The sequence below is a fragment of the Dreissena polymorpha genome, chromosome 1, assembly GCF_020536995.1.
Source record: "Dreissena polymorpha isolate Duluth1 chromosome 1, UMN_Dpol_1.0, whole genome shotgun sequence".
Taxonomy (NCBI): Eukaryota; Metazoa; Mollusca; class Bivalvia; order Myida; family Dreissenidae; genus Dreissena; species Dreissena polymorpha.
Window position 1 is genome coordinate 62,076,792 of NC_068355.1, and position 25,870 is coordinate 62,102,661.

The 25,870-nt window shown below is 36.2% G+C and overlaps 2 protein-coding genes across 2 annotated transcripts in view; one reads left to right on the forward strand and one right to left on the reverse strand.

Moving 5' to 3' along the window:
• LOC127831777 (uncharacterized) overlaps positions 1 to 25,870 on the forward strand; it is a 216,552-nt gene that overhangs the window by 15,825 nt on the left and 174,857 nt on the right. The gene's annotated exons all lie outside the window — the stretch shown is intronic.
• LOC127831775 (uncharacterized) lies at positions 17,949 to 20,308 on the reverse strand. Its single transcript, XM_052356820.1, has 2 exons — positions 19,889 to 20,308; positions 17,949 to 19,562 (listed from the first exon to the last, which is right to left on the reverse strand). Exons 1-2 carry the CDS (start codon positions 19,912 to 19,914, stop codon positions 18,446 to 18,448), a joined length of 1,143 nt encoding a protein of 380 aa, XP_052212780.1. The 5' UTR covers positions 19,915 to 20,308; the 3' UTR covers positions 17,949 to 18,445.

The window sequence follows — 25,870 nt, forward strand, 5'->3', positions numbered from 1 at the left end:
TATCTATAAGCGAAATTGTATAAGATGTCAGAACATGGCAGGTTTTTTAATTGAAACAGTGAATATCTGCTATTGCTTATAACTTTATTTTTATTTAATAATTTAAATACCATTCTAATGTTCGAATCTAAGTCTGTAGCATGAATAACCTGTGTTTGTCTTGTTCTAAATATTTACTTATTAAATTAAATTGTTAACTTGCTTTACTTAATTTTTTAATACAAGCTAAATTTACCATAAATATGCTCAACATGACACTTATGTAGTCATACGTAAACTTAAATAGTCCCAATAATGTTCGCTACATTCCGTCAACGTATTAATTTCTTTCTTAAATGTTCACTATACAGTTAAGATTTAAAATAAAATATTCAAACACGAACGCAGTGGTTTTTCTTCGGTAATTACGGATTGTCAATTTACTTAAATTAATTAAACACCATCTGCGATTTAGGAACGAAAGCACTACCTCATTGGGAGACGATGTCCCAATAGTTGATTAAAAGTGTTAATTGGCATGTCTGTGACACCATATATTTGCACATGTGTAAATGCTGTTATAAAGATAAGATACCATGCGTCACCTTTTAATAACATGTCAATTGACAATAAAGGGCTAATTCATGCTGAGTTTTATCAGAGTTGTAGATTTTCGTCTCAGGTTTTATTACTCTTAAACAATGCAGATGGACCTGATAAAAATATTTGTTTAAAAATACGAACTATTATATGGTTATTGTATCGATAACAGAAACCTTCTTAATCTTCAAAAATATTTAATAAAAACGCGTCACTTCGTTTAATTATTCAGGGACCTATACAAACATATAGGTCCCTGCATTGTTCTTCAGTACCAAGATGGCGGCGCAAGGGGCGGTAATCCGGGAGTAATCGATTTCTGGGATTGTCTATTGACGCATCCGCTAACACAGCAATGCGAATGGCTCATTTCCCGTCCAAAATATCAAGAAAAGGTCGACAAAATATCTCGCGTTCGCCGTGTGTACCTAATCAAAACAAAAAGGGAGTCCTTCTAGTGACGTCACTCAACCGTAACTTACGAATGAGACCGAGTGTGGCCGATGGCGAAAATCGATTTGCGAAGGTGCCATTCCGGGCTCTGATTAGTCGGTAGAAATAGTCTTTTCAGACGTCACATTTCGGTAAAAAGCCGACAAATGGTTAAAATCAACTATTATCTAACAAAAACAGCGAAAAAACGGTACCTTATATTTTCATTGAAGGATACCTTATTTATAAAGGTTATCAAACAATAATATATATATGCTATTGGACATGACCATAAAACAAGAAATATCTTTTAAAAAAGATATACGGCGTTGATTGTGGTTGGAGTTGGTGAAAGGTAAAGAGTTCAATGAATGAGATCAAAGATAGCGAATGTCTTTTTTCTGTGCAGTTCTTAGCTGCATCACACGCAGTACGGGATGTTACTCGGAGTTTTCGTGGCTTACTTAACATTATTACATATTGCTGGTCATAAACCTATAAATACAAAACAGAAAACAAAAGAAGAATGGAAGTGAAATTAAAACATATGAGTCAACCGGGGTCCGTGTACATACCGTCTTTTCGTTTTTCGTTTTGCATTCGACAACACGAAACACGAAAATAAACGCATATAAGTTCATATTCCGATTTTCTTATAACCGAAACAAATACAAAAAACAAAGAACAAATCGACTTATTTATATCGTTTTTCGTTTTACTAATTACAAAACAAAACACGAAACGTGTATGTCTATTCCCATTTCGTTTCAATTTAAATTAAAAAAAAGTAAATATTTGAAAATTGAAAAAGCGCCTTCTCTCATTTATCGTTCTTGGTTTGATAAAACGATACACTGAAACGGAAAACGAGGGGCGCTGTGCCGCTTTATTTGGATGATAACTCATGATTAATCTTAGTGCGCAGTTTCCTCCCTTTGAAACTATAATTTTGAATAATAAAATGTTCACTATTACATGCATTATAGAGGAAGAATAGACGAGTCTTGACACAGCTCTTTTTGGCTAGTCTAATGAAATAATTAATAGATCAACAGTAAAGTTAGTTATATAACGATACCAATATACATGCCTGCTTTTGTTTCAAGTCATTGGATTTGATTTAATGTATAACATGCATTACAATAATCATTGCACAACAAAATATCTTTGTTCGGCGTAGCCTTTCTCTTCAAGTAATACACAAAAATCGAATTATTTACTTCACTGTATTCATATCTGTTTAAGAAATGAAATAAAAATCCACATTATTGCTAAACATATACACATGTACATTCAATAAGTATGGTGAATTATTCCTAAGAGCATGCACGGTCTCATTAAGCCCTGTCATGGCACGTCGTGTGCCGTCCTGGCTCATACACTTCGGGTAACTGGCTGGCGGTGGGCTCTCGTACCAGGTGTCCGTGCAGTTCTTGCATCGAACCAATGATTTGCAACAAGTTGCAAATGTATGTTGCGACACTGGTCCTGAATGTAACAATGTATGTTGTTATAAAGCTATCGGTTCACGCACCGAGTTCTTTTTAAATTTTATCAGCATGATGATATTTGGTGCTCCCTTTATATAATAAAGAACATTTGTTTACTATAACAATTATAAAATTATTTGAAACTCTTTTCGAGAACACATCATTCAAATAACAGAAAAATCAACGCTAAGTATAGTTCATTATGTTAATGGATTTTATTTTTTAAGTTACAACTCTGACGTTGTTACAAATTTATTTATCTATTTTTAATAACGTTTTTGTTTTTGGTGTGCAGTTTTGTCCATTTTTTGAAGGACTGTTAAAATGAACTGGGTGTGTATAAAACGAATAAAATAATACTCTTTTCGACTAATGAATGTACTTTAACAGATCATGCAAGCGAACGCTTGATGGCGCGCTCCTCATATATATATCATTGACTCTGCAAATCATACACGTATTGTTACAAATGTAAACACTTTTCTATAATTGCATTCGAGTTTCATTTTAGGAGACAACCGAGGTCTTAAACGGAACATTTGAACGAGTGCAAGTAGATTCTATAGGCGTGACGCATGATATTCGCTTTCTTTAAGTAACGTAACGTTTAAAGGAAAAAATATTAAGCGGCCTAATAAATCATTGGAATGTATATATCTTGTTAGCATTAACTATATCTTAGGCACTCTTTCAGGAACATTAAATATGTTGTTTAATAGGTTATTAAACTGGCACATTTATTAATTATATTCAAGTTAATTTCATTTTCTTCAAGCGCAAAGCGGTTTCATATAAGGTGTTTGGTTAAAACTCTTGTTATAGAGCTTAAATCACTAGACATATCACAATGCAGTTATTAAATGCAACATGTATTTGTTATTAATCGAACGAATTGCAAATTATATATTAGACACCTTGCACTTTACCGTTCCATAAGATTAAAACATTTTTTTAATTTATTCTCCTTTCGTCCTGTTCTTTCTTTCATTAGTGGCTGTACTAATACAACTTTGACATTCTACTATGTAAGGTGACGTTAAAAGTAAAACATAGGGACATTTTAGCAGCCGCCGACGATTTTTGTGTCCTTAAAATGTCATGCGGGTCTAACGGGTAATACAAATAGGAATACGGGACTCAGGGGACGGGGTATTGCAGCTCTTAAAATGTAAGAAACTCCCCCACGATAAGAGGATTAAAACGAGTTTTTTTTTTTTTTTTTTTTGTAAAATAAGTACTGAATTTACATAGCATAGGGGCAAAGAACAAGAAGTGTCATAGGAGGCTTAGTATAGCCCTATCTAATCGGCTGGATCGGCATGAAATACCGGTACGTTGGAAAACCTTTCGATGTCAAGATTATGTACAATACCTGGAAAAACAACTGAAAATATCAACGTCTCTGTCCCTTACGGACGTGGCTTTACCTCCACGAAAAAAAGCACGTATGAGGCCATGCTGGTGGAAATAAGTGATTAAGTCTTATGTAAGTGAGAAAAATACGCGCAAAAAGCCACTTATATGTTACCTCCCCAAGACAGCAGCAAATCCCACAAACGCCATTCGTTTTTCGTTTTTTTTGTATACCGTTTTTTCAAACCAAGAACGGTAAACGGGATCAAACAATCCGTTCCAATTTTCAATTTTTTTTTGTTATATGAATTGAAACGACATATGAACAGAGAAATAAGTTTCTTTTTTTGTTTTATAATAAGTACAACGAAAAACGATATAGGGAAGTTAATTTGTTTTCGTATTTTGTTTAAGTTTCGGTTATTAGAAAATCGGAATATGAACTTATATGCGTTGATTTTCGTGTTTCGTTGTTTCGAATGTTAAACGGAAAAGGAAAAGACGGTATATACACGGACCAACCGGTCACACGCGAAGGATCCGTACATATTTTTAATATATATACGCGCGTTTTCGAACGAACCTGTTTTGGTGATTTGTCGGGCATTGCTATTTAATTCGATTATTAACAGTATCGAGAATCATCGCGCTCATGCTTAATACATTAGTCAATATGGTGGAATAATTCTTGTTAAATTAATCAAAAATAATATTTATCATGGTATTGTTGAAAACACGTTAAGAATCTATTGTTGACAGACCATAATTATATCGCATAATATCTTCATTTAACTTATTTCTGGTCTAAAGAAAATAACTGTTTACCTAGTTCACGCGATAGCGTCTATATTATATAACGATTATTTTGCCTTTTCATTAGAGATAAAATTGTTTCATGCTGAACACGCAGTAAAACAGTGTTACAAAGACGCGGTCATGTTTCCAATGTTCTGGTGGTATGCTCAAATCAGCCAATGGAATAAATGAAGTGTATTGATTCGTGTCTAGCAGCGGTAAATTTTATTTGAATTTATTGGACACTTACAAAGGTCAGCTAAGATCAAAAGTGAGTTCAACATCTACGCCAAAAAATGAGCAATACAACTTGTTTCGAGCTCAAAATGCAGTGTCCTCTTGTCAATTGTGCACTGAGCACCGGTTGTAGTGTTCTGCGAAGTAGCAAACTTCGAGCTGTATCAAGCCCGAAAGTAGAGTGCAGATAACCCGAGCTCTATCAAGCCCAGAAGTAGACTGTAGATACCCGAGCTGTATCAAGCCCGGAAGTAGATTGTAGTTACCCGAGCTGTATCAAGCCCGGAAGTAGACTGTAGATACCCGAGCAGACTATGCCCGGAAGAAGACGGCGATACCCGAGCTGTATCAAGCCCGGAAGTAGTGTTCTGTCAAACACCGAGCAGAATATGCCCGGAAGTAGAACGTTGTCAAACGCCGAGCAGACTAAGCCCGGAAGTAGAACGTACTGATGACGTATTACGTGACCGGCCGTATACCGGTGCGAACAGTTCCCCGTATTTCCGCCTTATAACGAGGTGTCGTAGGTACTGACAACGAGTATGACGCCCTGTAGACTGATGGATGCTCATGTAGCACTGGCGTAACGCTAACGGTGCGTTGACGACCTGACGTATATCATACCATACGACTCACCACATTGAAACGGCTAAAATAAATGATATTAGTAAATACTTTGTCATTAACGACTGTCTTACAGTCATACCATATAAATATATATGGTACAATGTCATACAATGTATCACAAACTTGTTTACTTCCATAAATGCACAAGGTTTTTATAACGTATTGCTACTCGCTTGAATGCATATATTAAATGCACTGTGTGCAACAAAAAGTTGTACATATAATACTCAATTCACCAACTAACATCTAATTTTTAAATAGTATACTCCACCGTTATGTGTAATAGTGAATTAAATCAAACTGTAATGGTTTGTTAAATCAATTGATACATATAGCGTCTACACAAAATAAATGATATAAAGACATTAACAAAGTCATTATTATACATGCCTCGCGTACCTAGGATTATGTACATAAGCAAACAACTACGCAGGTTATGCAAGTTTCCGCTTTTGACAAATATTTAAAAATTGAATCACGACTTCGGCGTTTACTTGTAAAAATGCAAACAACAATTTACTGTATTCCTATAAGCATAAATTGTAATATTTAAATAAAACAATGATTTATTTCACCTAGCAAAAACGAGTATCAAAAATGTAATGGAAAATAAAATAACTTACCCAAATGCCGTATGCTGTGGACACTAACTTCCCAGCTAGTGCTCTAGTCGCAATGATGTAACTGTCCGTGTATGTCAAATAGTCTGCCGATTTATACGTGTAACCGCCCAGCAGCGTTTACCGAATAATCGACAAACATGCTTTGCATGAACTCGAACTGAACAACTTTTCTTCAACTGACCAACACAATTAGACATAAATAGATCATGTACATATCACGACTACAAGCGTAAATTACTGAGGCCCGTAAGTCTTTCTTTACAGAAAAACATAACAGTTTACAAAAAATATGAAGATCGAAGTTTCTTAAACTAAACGTATTTAATAGTGTTTTGGCTTAAAATATATCTTCTACCACACTGAATAATGTGCCTAACAAAAACTTGCTTAAAACTCCTATTATAACCACCAAACAGAAAAATCTGAAAACTTACATAACTTGACAAACGTAAAGTTCTATACAAATGAGGCCCAATAATTAACATTAAATAACAAAGAAATGGGTTCTATCGTTACACTTGATGCAACTCCATGTAAAACAAAACATTGTACGACACAAAAATATCTTACCGAATTCATGTTCTCTTTCTTTGTTTACGAGGATATTGTGTTGTTTGTACTACGTCAACAATATATGCGTAATTGCAAAGTTGTAACATTTCTGCAAATTATGAAACGGGTATATCTTCCATAATTCTTGACAACGTTGCACATAAGCTGTGTTATTTTCATTTTTTATGCAAGAGTAACTGAAATCCGGTATTAGACCAGTTTATATGCATACAAAATGGATTTGTCATCTTTTACGGGACTTAGAATATAGATTCTGTGTAATGCAAGTGTGCAGACATCAGGAAGATGTAGCTAATTACATTGTTATTACCATTGTGCAGAACAGTGCTCTGGAACATTTGTATTCATTTAGGTAAATGAATGCCTTTGTATCTCATCAATCTGTCAACATGTATTACTTTACTTTGTGCCACTGTTGATTTTTAATCATGCATACAAGGTCGTCTATCTTTTTAGTGATCACATATGGGCCTTCCCACTGAGGAGACAGTTTGCTACATATTCCAGGACGGCGTGTGGTGTCGTGCAACCATACAGTAACCAATGTTAAAAGGGCGAATTTGTGCATGCAAGTCATAATAACGCTTGTGCTAATTAACTTTGCTTTTAAGACATTTTCTGGCTAGATTGTGAATTGTTATAAGATTATCATGAAGTTCCGTTACATATGTTTTAGGTTGATCGATGCATTGTACTGAGGCGGCAAACCAATACATGCTTGTAAAGGCAAGATTATTTCATGACCGAAAACCATCCGGTTCGGTGTTTGACCAGTGTTTGAATTAACAGACGAACGGTATGCCATCATAACTTGAGGGAGTAAGGAATCCATGACCTTTGGTTTGAAGCTCAATTCAGTGTCAACATTGCCCCAAGTGTTCGATTTAAACGTTCAACCATGCCATTTGATTGTGGATGAAGAGCAGTTGAAGTTGTGTGCTTTATTTGAAGCAAGGTACACATATCGTTGAACAAGGAGGAAGTAAAATTGCTACCTAGGTCGGAGTGAATTGACAAAGGGACTCCAAATCTGGATACATAAGTATCTACAAAATCCTTTGCAACGGTTTGCGCTGCTTGGTTCAGCAATGCCACAGCTTTAGTTCAACGTGTAAAACAATCACAGATGACCAGAACAAACGAATTACCGGATTCTGATCTTAAGAGTGGTCCATAAATGTCGACAGCAACACGTTTAAGTGGACCTAACACAACCGAATTACCCAGAGGTGACTTTCCCGGTTTGCTTGTTTTACGAGCTGCACATTTTGTACACTGAAGGCAATATTTTTCAAAATACTCCTTTATACCTGGTCAATTAAAAGTTTGACGCACTTTGGTCAGTGTCTTGTCAGTATCTAAATGACCACCAGATGGTAAATCATGAAAATAGTGAACAACATATTTATAACGATTTGCTGGAACATCAATCTGCATTTGATGTTTATCATCGCTTTCGAACCAAATACGACAAAGAAAACTCTGCGACACACTCAGTCTATCCCACATGCGCCACAACGTTTTAATTGTAAATGACTTGTCCCTGACTGCTTGCCATTGCGGTTGGTCTTCAGACTGCTGCAGTAGTTGAGTGATAAATTGAAGGTCAGGGCCATGAAGTTGATCAGCTTTAACGCCGTCTATTTCCCAATTGGGCAGGTTAGCCATTGTGGAGTTGAATAGCACAGTATTGGAATCTGAACTTTGTTGAACAACTCTGGTTGGAATAGGTGGATCTGGCAATACATCGTCTGATATGCTTGCTGTTTTGGTCTGAGTCACAACAGTGCAGTCTTGCTCGATGTTTCCGCTTTGCTGTTTAGCACACTTTGAACATGGCGAAAGCGACAATGCATCATAATTTCTGTGTGTCAAACCTTCTCGATGGGTGACGGTCAAGTTGTAAGTACCAAATTCCAACCAGCGGGCATCTTGCGCAGTCGGATTCTTCAGATTTCGCATCTAGCTGACAGCAGCGTTATCGGTCCTAAGAAGGATCGGCTGACCATAGAGGTACGAGTGAAATGACTTTAATGCTTGAACAACAGCTAGCAGCTCTTTGCGTGAAACACAATATGAGCGCTCATGGTCATTGAGGTATTTGCTGTGATAAGCGATGACGACTTCAACATCATTCTGTAGTTAAGACAGGACAGTACTAGTAGCAACATCATTGGCGTCAGTATCTAAAATGAACTTTGCCCCAGGTATTACATAAACAAGAATGGGTGACGAAATAAGGGCAGATTTCAGAGCTTGAAATGCGCTCTCGCATTCTAGCGTCCAAACAAATTTCACGGACTTGTCAGAAACTTTATGGAGTGGTTTTGCAATTGAGGCAAATCCTTTGAAAAAACGTCTGTAATAAGAACAGAGACCGAAGTAACTTTTTACTTCATTTGCGGTGTTTGGTGTTTGCCAGTCTTTAACGGCTGAAATATTTGCTGGGTCGGTTTAAATATCAGTCTCAGACACAATGTGCCCTAAGAATTTCACTTGATTTTGAAAGAAAATGCATTTGGATGGCTTAAGCTTTAAATGAGCTTGTTGTAAACGCATTGAGATATTCTCTAGCCGGATAAACCCATCAGCAACTGTGACGCAAGGACAAATAATATCATCCATGAAAAGGAGTTATTCTACCCGTTCAAGTCCTCTGAAGTACATTCTCCTTTAGCCTCTAAAATGTAGAAGGAGCATTAGCCAAACCAAAACTCATGACTGTGAATTGATACAGGCCCATAGACGTTGCAAATGCGGTCTTCTCCTTATCACTGTATTTCATGCCAACTTGCCAATATCCACTGTTGAGATCCATTGACGAGAAATACTTAGCACCACTTAACGAGTCTATGCAATCATCCACTTTTGGCAGGGGATATGCATCCTTTACCGTCATATCATTTAGCCGCCTGTAATCAACGCAAAATCGAGGGGTGCCATCCTTTTTGGTTACTTTTACTACAGGGGATGCCCACGCACTGTAAGATGTCTCGATTACAATTCTGTCTAACATTTTGGAAATTTGTTAAATGATCATTTTACAAAGTGGTAACCGACGAGGTGGTTGTCCGATAGGGGCTGCATTTCCTGTATTTATGGTGTGCTGTATTAAATTAGTACGATCTATATCCTCAGGTGAAGAGGAGAACAGACTGCTATATTTGCAAAGGAGGCTGTTGAAATCAGCTTTTTCTGACTCAAGTGAACAGTGCTACGTTCAAAAAGTTCTGTCAAATGTGAAGGAAGTGATTGACAGGGCTCTTGCTATGTAACTCGTGCAATGCATGGACCATCGCTGCACTCGTCAAACGACTCATAGGTAACTAACGCTGTCTTTGCATATTGAGTAGCAGGCTCTGACCCAAAATTAATGACAGTAACTTTTGCATCCGAATTTGAAACATCGATAATGCCACCAACAGCACAAACCCCATTTTTATTTATCAGATCGAAAGAGGGCTCAATAAAACCTGTTGGACCCAAATGTTATGAGAACGGTATGTTTACTGCAATCCATGCACCGGAGTGTGTGGGAACTTTGGTGGTATGACGAACTGCCACTCTGCAAATTTGTAAAGCAGTACCGCCCATCCACAAAGGAATGGTTTTACTTCCAACAGTGAGACAAGAACGTCGATAGTAAATACTATCAACACATTCTCGCAGAAAATCCTGACCAATGATGCAATCAATTTCAATGTTACATACGACGTAGTGGCTCCACAATCAAGAAATTGCATGGATGATTAAATATTGTACCAGACGCGTTAAATCCTTTATCATATTAACTAACATGTGCACCAGAACGAGCAGTATGAATATCAACAATATGTTAATCATCACACTGCATGCGTATTTCAAGTGATTAGGCTGCCACTTGACCCTCACCACCAGCTACAATTAGTTTTCCGAGTTTTGTTTTTGGAGGGTAGAACGAGGGGGAACATCAGGGACTTGGAAAAAGGGACGGACATTGGGAGGACGGAAGTTGTTATTTTGGTTTGTCTTGGCGACCTGGTCGTGAATGCATGAAACTGCGTTGATCGTTGGGCGAAAGTGTGCTGTTTACATTTTGTGAAATTTCTCCAGAAATGAGTTGCACCCGAAACATGCGCAGTGAAACTTGTTCGGCCTTATAACAGGGGAGCTGGGGGAATGTGTTTTTTTCAATTCGCTCAATTCGAGTTTCAAGTCGCTGAACTGCAGACAATATCTGTGATTCAGGTTGTGTTATATCGTAAGCATCTAATGCACGAACGTGTGTGGGTTGCGGTGTACCAAGAATAGCTTTATAGCGTTGTATGACACTTACAGTATAATTAACTGTATGGTAGTTAGTGTCGATGCAACGGCAATGCATATCACCTGAAATTTGTTTGTAAAGCTGGTTTAATTCTAGTCGCTCAACTGCATGGGATCAAGATCTGATTACGCTTTCTGTGCTGGCTGCCTGGTATCGTCGGCTAGAAAAAAAATGGATTCACTGCGAAGGCGTCGTCGGTTCTCAAATTTCGACAGCCATAAATTTTGGTGTTTTCTACGACAAAATCTTTGAGAGAGTATTGACGTCAGTGTTTCGTATTCACGACGTTCTGCTATGTATACAAATGATGCATCTTATTGACACATTAAATAGTGTTTCAAGCAATAATTATACAATTAAAGGAAGTATTAAATGTCGTTCATGTTTCTTGTATGCACTTGACGATGATTTCTTGCTCAAACCGAACTCACCTGTTCGACTACGAATACGAACTTTAAATAAAACATCATATCATGTATAAATCTTTAAATTTATAAACAAGTCTGTATAATGTAAAACAATGCATTAACGTTTATTTCTACTAATTTGTGTTTTTTTAATATACTTAAGTTCCGTTTTCACGGCAGAATGAAGAAAGAGGACACATTTCTTATCCGTTTTTGAAGCCAAATAAGAAATTGTCATTTTCTTGCTGTAATTATAAATCGGAAGGACAAACAATGGTACCACATATAAATGCAAATCCTTAATATGTGTCTTTTTACATTTAAATAGTAATTGCAGTTAATGTGTACATGTTTGAGTAATGAAGAAAAAACATTTTCCTTAATATTTTGTCGAACCGAATTCGGAACAGGGATTTATTACTACATGAATGACCTGCACAGTTATATCGTAATCGCAGTCCGTGGATATAACGGATATGTGCATACTGTAGTTAATAAATATAAGACAAAGATAATAGTGTGAAAGAAAGTGGTGTGGTGTCATAGATCTGGAGAAGTGCAGGATTTGATCCACGCGAAAAAAAGAGAATTTTTAAAATGATTCATACGTTGTGTTAATACGTACGTCATTTTAAAGCCCTTCTCAATACTACTGGAGTTTGTTGAGAAAACAATACGGGCAGAGTTCGACTGCGGCTTGAATCCTCTAGTCGGCGATGGGTCGCAGAACTTCCCGATTGACGGCGAGGAGAAGCAAGGTATATTGAAGAGCTCCAGGTAGTCACAGTCGCAGAAGCCGCAGGGCTCCAATCGAAAGTCTGTAAAGTTTAACTGAAAACACAACATACAAATACTTGAGTGTGAATGTATTGTGGTGAAATGTTGAACCTGTAAAACATAGTGATGCTGGAATAACATATAATTTAATACCTGTAAATGTAAATCAGTAATGAACATGAATAAGATTAGATTAATCTTAGAAGTGAAATGTTTTGAGAATATGATCCAGTTTTTTTACGCAATGCAAAAGACAGATGTAACAAGACTATTGTCAAGCAATATAAGTCCCCTACCGGCTCCACCATTGTCAGATTTTTTTTATTTGTTGCCAAAGCAACCAGAATTTTTGACGTAGGAATAAAATGAAATGACGTGCATAATGTCCTTATTGCCATCTATCCATGTTTCAAGTTTCATGAAAAACATATTAAGAACTTTTAAAGTTATCGCAGGATCCAGAAAAGTGTGACAGACTGACTGACAGACTGAGTGACGTACACACCGAGCGCAAACCATAAGTTCCCTCTGGTGAAACCGGTAGGGGACTTAAAAGTTAAGTCTTGTTGATGGATTGATCAATGATAACACATGTCAAGTATGCACATTGATATGGCTGCCCTCTGGTGAGTTGATGACCCAGCTACATTGACCTGAGTTGTTGTAATTCGACGGGAAGTTCGGGCTCGTGATGACGCAAAATGGATCCGTCAGGACCCCGTCACACGCTGTAAAGGCAAGAGATATAAAATACTGAAATAAATTTGATAAGGAATTTTTAAAGATTCAAAGTAAAAATGTAATTTAAATTTTTTTTGTATATGTTTATTTACTAAATTTAGTTAAATTTATTATGCAAATATTCTAGTTTTCAAAATATACATTAATACTGTTGGTCTGATTTATATTTCAATAACCCTTGTCTCTCTGCGCTAATAACAAGCGTGAATTTTTATAGATTTCATTTATTAAAAATTTCAGGCACTTCAATACAGTTTAAAAATAGAGCTTTGCACAAATACTGCAGTTTCACATACATATTATTAATGACTAACATAAAATAGTGTAACAGCCTTGTAAAGCCTTTTGAGAAAATACATTAATATTGAGAGTGTTTGTATTTAAATAAATTGATCACATTGATCAATTAGGGTGCAGTAAAAATTACCATGATCGATAGAAATGAATGCAAAATATCTTAGTTAAGCAAGTTTAGGCTGTATGACTTCTAGGCGCATTAAATGATATTGAAAAGGTGGCCCAACCAGGTGAAAGGTGCGTGAAATTTTACATACTGTACATTTTATTTGATAGCGCGTATTATATTGAGTATTGTATAGGATGGTATGTGCAAATTTGACGATTTTGTGAACGCCACGTTGTATTGCTTGATACGCAATGTGTACAGAATTGTTTTATACATTTGTAATAAAATGATCTTCATTTATTTATTTTGATGCAGTTTTAAAACAAATGTGATTCTTCCCTTGTTCTTATTTCTTTTAATATACACAGTAAAGAGAATACTTATTATTTAAATTTACTAAATTTGTTCTCTTAAAATGATACTACTGATTTCACTCTTTTCTATAGAACAATACATTATTTCATATCTATTTATTCTTGCGCAACTAATATTATTTTAAAAGATTATATTCAAAATAATGGAATACACCGATAAACAGTAACGATTGGTTGTTGTTGTAGCGATTTCAAGTACCCGGACGTTCGAGTAAAATCCGCCATTTTAGAACCAAATACAACTGTGACAACTTCCTTTGTGTGAAATAATTAGAGCGTAAAACTTGTTGAAGTGAGCACAATGGATGACTTTGGTGAAATGACATTATCTAAATTTAGATTGTGGTCTCTACACGCTCTGAAAGTGTATTAATCGCATAGAAAACGGCCTGTGCATGGAGACTTTGAGGACTTGGTTGCAAGGTAGTTATTAAAACGCAATGTTTGTTTAAAGCTGACATAGTCTTAAAAGCACATACTTGAGTTAAAATTAAACATGTTTGATTGCTTTAGGAATTTTAGTTATTTTGTTGTGTATACAGAATTATGAATACATTGTATGTTTTTTAAAATAAAAAGGCGTATATAAAGAACGAACTTCTGAAAGCAAGTAGTAGTTTTAGGCTGATTACATGTATGAACACTGTAAGTTACTTAGTGTAAGACTTTTGAAGCATTTCATTTCATTAACATTGATGATATAAATTAGCACTATTAACACTACAGTACATAAAGTACCTGCTATCTTAAATCATACTGTTATATGTAATCAATAACATTGAAAGTCTCGTTGAGAGTTGCTGTATGTTAAGGCTTGTAAACTCTGTTCTTGTGCCATATTCAGAAGCCCTCAACCTCTGTGTAAAGTATTTGCAAGACATGTTTCTTATGTATTTGAAAATTATTTCCAGACAAAAAATAATTTTAAGATATTGGGCTATAAGAATAATATGTATTTTTCAGGGCATTTTGTGCTTGGGAGGAGTATCTGCTTGTAAATGAACAAGCTGAGCTTGAAGAGCAGCGTCTTCTCCAAGAGTATAAGGAGAAACTGACAGTAGAAGGTGACATAGTTCCTGATCCATTCTCCCTGAAAACTGGCTGGAAAGGTGAAAAGGCTGGACTGGAAAAATGGCCATCAATTTACATGATAGACATTTCCAAGTTCCTGAATGCTACATCACCCACTGACATAACAAATCAGTTGCTAAATGAATACAAACTTGGCAAGGCCTACAGGTATTTTGACTGTGGTTGGGTAAAAGAGGTGTTCATCCATGATATAAGAGACTCAAGTGACAAATGTTTATTAAAGACAAAGGTGACTCCTTCAATGGCAGTCAACAGCAAATGTTATGACGTGTGGGCATTAGTTGAAAGGATCAAACACAACGACCCGGAGGCAACATTCTGTCTGCCTACTGTACATGTACTGCCTGCATGCTTGGATCCTGCAATAATGTAGCTGGAATGTTGTTTCGCGTTGAACATGCGGTGAAGACATGGGCGACAAAACTGTCAAAGACCAGCAAACAATCCAGTTGGAATATACCAAAAGGAAAACCCGAAATGAAATCCATGAGAGCATCAGAAATAAATTGGACAAAGGGGCGTTATGGTAAGCGTTATCGTGAAATTGAAGCAGATGAAAGTAAGAAAAGAATTCTAAAGAAAAATATACTCCATTAACAAAAGTGCAGGCAGAGCAGGTGAAAGACCAAACGAAAATGAGGAATGCCTTATACCAGCTTTTTCGCGATGCCACACCTGATTCTTGCCTTGTTGTAAATTACGAAAAAGAAGACCAGTGAACTTTCGAAATGAAGTAAATGTACCCCCATCAAGTATTGCCATTGCAGACGAAGTTAGAAGAAAGAACAGTTTCATATCTGTTGAGCAGGCCATTGAGCTTCTGACGGTCAACGATGATCAGAGACATGCCTTGAAACGTGTAACTGTAGATCAGTCCCTATCCAGCACATGGGTTGAACAACGGAAGGGACGGGTAACTACCAGCATATTTCAGCGAATTGTTAGCCGCGTGAAGACTCTGAAACAAGACCCCACAGCTGACGCGTCTGCACTGGTAAAGACAATCATTGGAGAAACATCATACAAACCTACGATGGCCATGAAGCATGGTACATTTTTGGAACCAGTGGCAAAGATAGAATATTCAAGGATAATGAAGAAAATCCACAAAAAAATTGAGGTTTGTTACTCTGGCCTATCAGTTTGCGCAGATGCACCTTACATTGCAGCAAGCGCAGATTTGGAAGTGGATTGTGTGTGCTGCGGTAAAGGCCTGTGTGAAATCAAATGTCCTGAAAGTTTAAAGGATTTTGTACCAACTGTTGACAATGTGAAGTATTTACTGCATGATGAAAACGGACATGTTATGTTGGACCAAAAACATCCTTACTTTTATAAAGTGCAGGGTCAAATGGCTATCTTGGATCGACCATATTGTGATTTATTTGTTTATACACATCATGGACATGCTATGTGTCGCATTGACTTTGATGAAGACTTCTGGAAAGGTGTTTGTGAGGCGCTCAAATGGTTCTGGGCAACTCATGTGTTTCCATCATTATTTTTGGACAAGGAGAACATGCATCAAATTGTTGTGACGCCAGTGATAACGTTCCAGCATCAGGATACCCCAACAGACTCTGAAGTGCGTCGTGCCTTGCTTCAAAGCCACAAGAAAATACAACCAAGAAAACTGAAGAAGTCTTCCAATGACTTCAGGTCTATCTGTGTGGAGTATGTGGATTAGATTGTGTAGACAAACCAATATCTGATACAGACCAGTCAGTGGGATGCGATGGATGTGGATTGTGGGTCCATTACCATTGTGCTGGGGTTGATGGCAGACAGCTTGTTACTGCTGACAAGTGGTTTTGTGCCAAATGCCAATGAGTCTTTGAGTATTGTCAGTGTTGTTCAAGCGGAAGAAAGTGTTGCAACCATACAAGTTAAAACATGTATAAATGCTTACGATTGATTTTAGCTTACGATTGATTTTAGTTGGTATGTTCATTGTTGTGTGTTATGAATATGTAATAAAATAATAAAATAATTTTGGTATATATTTTAGAAAAAAACATTTGTGTTACTGTTGTTTATGGGTCATGAAACAATCTTGTGTGTACATTATTGTGTATCGCTTGATTATCAAAGGTAATGCCAAAATAAGGCCTAAAAAGGTGTATGTTTCCAGTAACCTGATCGACTGTTATTGTGTTGTGCCAACTCAATGGGCCAGTACTTGAAAAGAAGTATGCATAATAATATTGGAAACTTGATCTCCATAAAGTGAAATAGTACATTTAACTTAGCATTGTGTGCTCTGGTTCGTATTCAAGAAGCATCTTAAGTTAAATTTTATGTTAATCCTTAAATTGGGAAATTTTCTGAAGTTTTTCATTTCATATTGCAATAAATTGGCATCAAGATACATTTTAATAATGTCACTATGCCAATGTTATTTTATACCAAAAAACATGTATTTTCTTATTGAGTAAAGAAATACAAAAAAAAACATTGTAATTTTGAACTTAAGTGAAATTATTTGACTTAAGATGATTCTGAAATACCACCCGGCCAGACAAAGCGTGCTCTCGGTTGACGTATAAACATGCATGTTCGTAAAGTATTGTACCGGCGAAAATCCAGTTTACGCAGCAAGTGTCGTCCCTGGTTAGCCTGTGCAGTATACTAGAACGACACTATGCTTATGCATTAAGCCCTGTTTTACCAGAGCGTGAGACAATGTATCACTCATACACCAGGCTATCATCGTAGCGCTTGCCCTGGTATCTGCATTTTCTACTCAACATAATGAAAAATAATTTAAAACAGATCAGCGTTCTAAATATTGCGTTCTTAAAAGACGTGTTTGCCGTATGCAGAAATAAACCACTTTACCAATCATAATATATGGCAGAGAAACAAATACATTTCCGGTGTCACAAATGAGCTTCGATCTGATAAAACGGGGTTAAATGCATGTACCCAGTACGTAAAATGTCGTCCCTGATTATCCTATGCAGTCCCCACATGCTTATTTGGTTATACCTTAATTGAATATTCATCAAGAAGTAATTATGGTCATAAACTTAAACTTTAATGTTGTAGAATATCAAGAGAACACTTGCAACTGAGTTTATTTAAATCATATTAAATGTTCAGCATGTAAATTTTACAGAACAGCACGCATAAAATGAACATGAATAATAAACATGAAACATGTACAAAAAAAAGGGAAATAGCAAAGTAGAAATATATATATATATATACATAAATACACACGAGTCATTCATGTTACCTAAAAAACGCAGTTTATGAGTGCCTGGGGAACTTTTGAAAACTGGGTGCTATATCATATTTGGATACGCATTACACCAGAAATAAATGCCTACCATACTTCCTTATACAAAAGCACTAATTAAAGTTCTATAAATATGCTTCTTCAAATTGCACAAAGCAGCAAACACAATAATAATGTCATCAACATGATTTATCATCTGAATGGGCATTTCAGTGGACAGGATTCCAAATGTTTTGAAACGTCTTATCACTTGTTCGATTAAGATACGCAAGTTGGATATGTTCTTGGGTTTTTTAACTTTGGTTTGTGACATTTGTGACTGCCCTCTCCTTCCTGGTGGAATATACCCTTCAATGTTTCTCTCGGCACATTCTTCAGTGATTTTGAATCCCTTATCTACCATTATTGTAGTAGTATTGAGGAACACGATTCAAGTTTCCGCATTCCACAGTAAGGGCCTTGTCTGATATTCTACCCATATAGGCAGGACTCACAATTGAACTATTGGGAGTGCTTGCCACAAGAAACTTTAGTGTATTATGGTGCTTGTAATCGCTCCAAGAGGCACTTTGAAGATGCAGATCCTTTGGAGTTTCGATAAAGAGCTCCTCACAGTCTATGATCGTATGAAGGTTTTTCAGTTTTCGAAAACGTTGTGGATTTGTAGCTTTCAAGGTTTCCTCATCCGGTATGTAGACTTTACACTCTAAAACTGTTCTTAAAGCTCGGAGCCACGTGAAAAAGATTCTGGAGCACAAGGTTTCCGATATGCAGAATCGTTTAGCCAAGTCTTTGTTCAGTAGTCCAAGCCTCAATTTTATTAGCGTCAATAGAAGCTGACATTTGGAACCGATTGTGTCGTCTTCTCGTTTAGAAATTCTTTCTTTTGAAACCAGAACGCCACGCCACTTCCTATTCACAAACGGGGCAACTAATGAATGTAATTTGTAAAACGCCGATTTACAGTTCAATCCAGTAAAGAATGTTACTTCTTTGTCATTTTGAAGAATTTCCTCAGTGCAAACGTTGTTCTTAAGATAATTCACTGTGCCCCTCAATTCACTGATCTTCTCTTTCAATTTCTGAATTTCCACAAACTGCTCATGCAATTTCAACAGAAGTCCAACCACGAACACTAGAAGTGTGAGTACAAATGGCACTTTCAGTTCTGATTTGGGTAACGCTTCCATGTCTGGGTCATCGTGGATAACTACTGCAGTCAAAGGTTCTGGCTTGGTAACTAACCTTCTCTTCTTTGGTGCGTTCACCCTGTGAGAGGTAGCATCAAACAATGTCATTCTTTTAACCCTCTTCTCTGCACCATCATACCCCAAATTGACAGTTGGATTGGGGTTGTCTTTGGTAGGCTTCCAATCAACAAAATGACTGCAGCACAGCCGACTGTCCTTTGATGGTGACCACAGTTTGTTACCATTTCTTCCTCCTATTAGCTGCTTCCACTTTCCTCTTTCCACGGATGCTCGTATTTTTGTTGGAAAAGCAAACAATCTGAAAAAAAGTTATTACAAATAAAGTATTTTTACAAATAAAATGGTCACTTAGCAAAATTTGTTAGCAATCCCTTCCCCCGTGTCGAGGTTTCAGTACATGTTTGCTGTGTGTTATTCTTCTATTACAAATTATTTTTGACAATCCATGTTAAGATTGTTCTGCGTTTGAAATATTGCATCTTTAAGTTCACAAATTCCTTTATAAAAACACGACTTACAACGTTAACAAAATGGAAATTCTACACAAACAAAATGAAGATCGTACAGCACAAACAAAAAGTGTGTGATAAATAGTCTATTAAAACCTGTCAGTTTATAACTTACCTAAATGGTGGGTCACATTTACACATAGCGTCCTTGTGTAAACAGCCACTGCTTTCGCATTCTTGTTTCTTCCATTTATTTAGCCAATATGCACTTTAGAGCAATTCTTAACAGCGCATGTGTAAGCCATCTTTGTTTTTACTCGAAATCCGAATAATCCGGGTTATTGATTCGCGCATGCGCAGACGATTATGGTTTATCGGTGTATTTATTTCCTTTGTTAACAACTGCTAATTCACTTCCGGTTGGCAGGCATACATTTGTCTGTAAAAGGATAAGGTTTTTCGTCAGTAATTTATAAATGTACCTATGCATATCAATTAAGAGTGCTACTTTACACATGTTTGGTAAATGTTACTAGTTAAAACTGTCTTAATCCACAGATTTCTCTATTTAAAGTTTAACTCGTATTGTTGTGAAAGTATTGTAAGCCATCTGTTGTTGTAGCCAGGTTACATTCAGCTAAGCTGCAGGCTACATAGCGTTATTTTTTTATTTTTTTAGTATTTATAGCAAATTGTACCCGATTTGAAATGGAAGGAAACTGTTGAATCGACGGTTCCGGGCGGCCATTTTGAATGTTTCTACTGCCCCATATAGTCTACTGACCCCATATAGAATATATTGGGTCAGCATGTGACGTCATGTTAGTCTACTGACCCCATATAGAACATATGGGGTCAGCATGTCTCGTCAAACAGCCAATGGGAGAAGAGTATTTTGCATTTGGAGTGATATATATATATATATATATCACATATATATATATATATATATATGGGGAGCATAATAAAATGAGCTGTACGCTATACATTTATGTCGTGTGTACAATATGATAATAAAATTCCATAGCTTTTCTTTTTTATGATCACTCAAATGGAAACACTGGCTCTCTGTGGTACACATTCCTTGTATTCAGCATGTTTTTTGTCCAGCAAACTGAAATGAAAACAAAAAAGTTCATATTAAACTTTTAGAAGAGAAGTCCAACTGTTTTTGCTTACATAGATGCTTTATGTCCAAACTAAATTGAAATTAAATACCAAAGTGTGTAAGTTCAAATGTTGGAAAATATATATAAATTTTACCTTTAAATTGACCTTTGGCTTTGAGCTAGGAGACAGTCTGTCATTCAGGCATTTGCACATGGTGAACTTTTGTGTTACTGCATAAGGAATTACAAAGATGCATAAGGAATTACAAAGATATAGTCCAAACAACCTTGTCTGACATAACACATGACGGCACAGACACTCAACTGTTGCGACTGCTAAATGATAATTTCAGCAAATGGGCTCAACAAAAAAGAGCAAGGGCCATAATTCTGCCAAAGTTGGTCCCATACATAATTTATTCCTTCAAGTTTACAATCTCCTTCAGCTTTTCAAATTTGAGTGAAATCTACCCAGCTGTCGTAGAGGGATACAAACTGAAAGACATAATTCTATCAAACAATGTTGCTGCCAAATTCTTCCTTTTATCAACACTGACACATTAAAGCATTCTGCTGAGAAAGTTGGAGTAAAATCTGTAAAGCGATTCTGAGTAAATGTATGAAAAATTATGTTTTCTTGGAAAAACCAGGGGCGATGATTGCCCTGAAGCGCATACATAATTGAAAGTAAATAAATTGTCAAAGATTAACCTGGTGACCTTGTTTTTATACCCCAATTGACGCAAGATTCAAACATGGCCCTGATATTGCTAAGATAAATATTCTGACTATGTTTTATGGAGATTGCACAATAAACATTGGTAATAAGTTTTTTTTTATTAGACGTGACCTAATAATTTAGTTTTTGAACACACTTGACCAAAAATTAAACTGGGCCAAGATATTGTCATGGTTAATATTATGACGATGTTTTATTAAGATCCAGTCATTAATGACACTTCAAGAATGGTAATAAGGTTATTCTAAGAGGTAACACGAAAAAAACTAGCAATTAAGATGCTAGAATTTTCTAAATATGGATCCCTGAAATGGCAGATTTGAGACTAATGATTCCAAGGTTGAACATATTTAGCATCTACTCTTCTTAATCGAACAGCAAAATTACACACATCTGTGATGATAATTTCAAAACAATGGTCAAGATAAGATGAATATTGAATTTTAAAATACAAATTCAGGACAACCATAGGGTGTTCTCGTTATGATACATGCATATGCAAAAACTGTGATTTAATATATTAAAAGGGTCAGGACCATGGGTAATTATTAAAATTGCCGGCATTAATTTCTTATGTACCATTAATAAAATAAAGTGTTTCTTGGTTTGTGCCAGTCTTTTATATAATTTTATGAGTCATTTTGCCACAGGAAAGTAAGATTGCGATGACCTTCATCTCGGTAGTCTCATGTCCGAAAACCATAACTGGCAACATGATCTGGTATTCTCATAACTATTATCTGCCCCTCCAGTGACATCAACCTTCTAGGCAGGCACAAGATACACTTTCCAAATGCTCCTTTTCTGAATAAAAATATCAAAACAAACTCAGTCTTATAAAAAAACGTGTGTACATTTGCATAATTCATTTTATATATCAAACACATTCCAGAGAATTCAGTGATACCTTCAGTGACACTGAGTGTGTTAACCAAAAACAATTGATAAGAAAAATGTGTCTGGATTTCAGTAACTCCTAAGCAAAACTAGAGCTTTGTCATTAAGGTGACGTATACTCTCACACGCCGCATTGTCACAAAATACGCACTAAGTGACCCCGTGACCTAGTTTTTGACCCAGCATGACCCATATTCGAACTTGACCTAGACATCATCTAGGTACAATTTCTGACCACGTTTGGTGAAGATCGGAGGAAAATAACTGGAATTAGAGAGCGGACACGTTATACGGACCGACCGACCGACAGACAAGCTCACTCCTATATACCCCCTAAACTTCGTTTGTGGGGTATAATGAGTATAAATAGAACTAAATAAGCTATATATTAAAACAAGAGATGTGTTTGTCCGAAACACAATTCCCCCTATTGCGCCGCCATGTGCTTTTTTTATACCTTTGACCTTGAAGGATGACCTTGACCTTTCACCACTCAAATGTGCAGCTCCATGAGATAAACATGCATGCCAAATATCAAGTTGCTATGATATTTCAAAAGTTATGACCCTTTTTCGAAACCTAAACGCAAAACCTAAACGCAAAGTATGACGGAATTTTAGAAGGACAGACAGACGGACAGACATTGGGATCACTATATGCCACCCTACCGGGTGCATACAATGATACAAAAAGATGCATGCTTCAATAAACAATGATGCTCCTAGTGGAAACATGGGCCGTACTGATTCATTGGCCTATTTAAATAAGTCATAGTCCAATATAAGATAGCAACATTTGAATATTTATTCTTATGAAGTCATATGTGTAACACTTGACCTTTGAGCAAGGGACACATACAACATACTGCCTGCACAAGGTGAACATGTTTAGTAAATTAATTTTCTTATTTGATGAGCAAAGAGTAACATTCTGGATAAGCTGTATTATGGCAAAATGTTGCTTTTGACCTCTAAGTGTGACCTTGACTTGTGAATTTTGGACATGGATTTTACAGCTGACTACTCATGGTGAACCACTGAACTTTTTTTGCATGTGCCAGGATATGTAACATTGATTGATAAATGATGAAGTGGCAGTCCAGTGAAGCTGTATTATGCTAAAATTTGACATTAACCTTCAAGCCAGGGATATTGCTTTTATATGAGACATACCATCTCCACATGGTGTAGATATGTGGTATGTTTTTGGAAAATTGCATACTGAACTAGAGCTATCACGGAATAAGTTTATAAAAGATCCACCTATTTGTTAAAGAGGAAATAAATACACAAGCCTTTAGGACATTTGAACCTACGGACGAACAGACAAACATTTAGAGAAAAGCTATGCTTAATGCTTTGCACTCAGTTTGGTAATAAAAATGTGGCCTCGAGAGAAGCAACTATTTATCAGTTGACAATACACACCCTGTAACAATAGACATAGGTTGATCACAATAGCTCACTTTGGGCACTTGAGGCTCAAGCGTCCGAGCCCAAAATATAGAACACCATGTTTTAGTTGCCTTACATATGTGTCACTTGAAAGTAAAGTTAGAGTTCTGCAAATCTGACCAAATGTTCATGCTCTTATCACGATTTTTAAATAATAAATTAAGAACATTTAGTATCAACAATTATAACTTTGGGTATATATATTTTTTATTATAATTCACTACACAAGCCATGTTTCTAAATTGAAATTTTGATGTCAATCTGCATTTAACATATTACAAACCTAAAAGTTCAGTTGTTTGTCACAATAGTGATTAAGAATTACCCCAATTGCCACATGTTGTAATGTATAGAAATGGCTCAGTTGAAAAAAAGACAATACACAAAGTATGTTTAAGATAGGATGACAAAAAGTGAGCAAACCTGACCTTGTGATAAAGTTTGATGATAAAAGGATTAAGCAAGTTGTGTTAAATGCTATACAATTTAACTTAAGCCTTTTTAAAATTTATTAAAAGACCATAATTCAGAAGTGCTTTAGGCAATCCTGAGGCTAATTGAGTAGGCCGAGATCTTATGCCCAGGAAAATTGTGACCAAGTTTAATGATGATCCAATTTAAACTGAATTAGAAAGCAGAGAAGGTTAAAATGGCCTTTTTTTTATAAGGGCCATGATTAAGAAGTGCTTCAAGCAATCTTTCTGGTTGACAAACTTGGCCAAGATAGTATGCCTAAAAAATCACAAAGTTTCACGATGATCCAGTTTAAATTATTCAAGTTAAAAAGGACATTGTTCTCCTGGACACTGACCGCCCAATACGTCCCTTTCAAAGTTTGTTACTGTGCAAGTGTTCAAATCTAGTTTTTGACCCCGAATCACACCCATTATGTTTTTTTTCTATTCCTTTTGAGAAGAAATCATTTTCTCACAAGAAATTATTACACTTTAAAATTGCAAATCGCAAATATAAATGATTTTTTAATAAAAGCTTGAGTGAAGAATGTGAGAATACACAGGTACATTGCCGTACTTGTTATCACAAACTTTCAAAGGTGAAGCACATATTATTGAAATGCTCAGAAATACATAGAAACATGTTCAAGAAGTCAATAACATTCATGTACACCAGAAGCCTTACGAATAAAACACTACAACAGCAGTTCCGCAGCAAAGAATTAGCTTGTCTAATCCAATCATAAATGGCCTTCTAGTATTGCACTTACTTTGCTAGAATTAGCATACCAAGGCAGTTCTTCGCACAAAACCAAGTCAGCTACATCTATGTAAATATTTCAATACAATTATTCTCAATAATATGTAAATAAGGTCAACAATTGAAGAGTTTTTCCAGTTAATCTACAAAAAAACAACAAAGGGAGCTTTAAGTTTGTCATATTTGTGACCGTGTGATTGATGATTGTGTGTACCAGTGGGGATGTGATCTTGCACAGTCAAACATTACGGTGATGACATATAAGTTTCAATTTTCAATTTATTTGTAAAACAAATTGTGAAGTTCACTTAAGTTTACAAATGTCTTCCTTTTGTTTGCAGACTGAGTGACCTACTGACCGACTGAGTGACATATACCGACCGAGTGAAATAAACAAATATACATAATAACATAGTTTAAAGTAAATGCTAAAATAAAACATGTATTGCTTATTGCTTTAAAACAAGAGTTCCGCGGTCGGAGACATATGACCCCCCGCCCAAAACAGGACTTTCATTTTCACACTTATTGTGACAGTAACCTTGACCTTTGACCTAGTGACCCCAATTTATTTATTTCAATAGGTGTCATCTTCTGTCCAAGGCAAATACACAAGTGAAATATCCAGCCGACCGGTAAATTCGTTGACGAGTTATTGATCTGAAACGATTTTCACACTTATTGTGACAGTGACCTTAACCTTTGACCTAGTGATCCTTATTTCAATAGTGGTCATCTTCTGT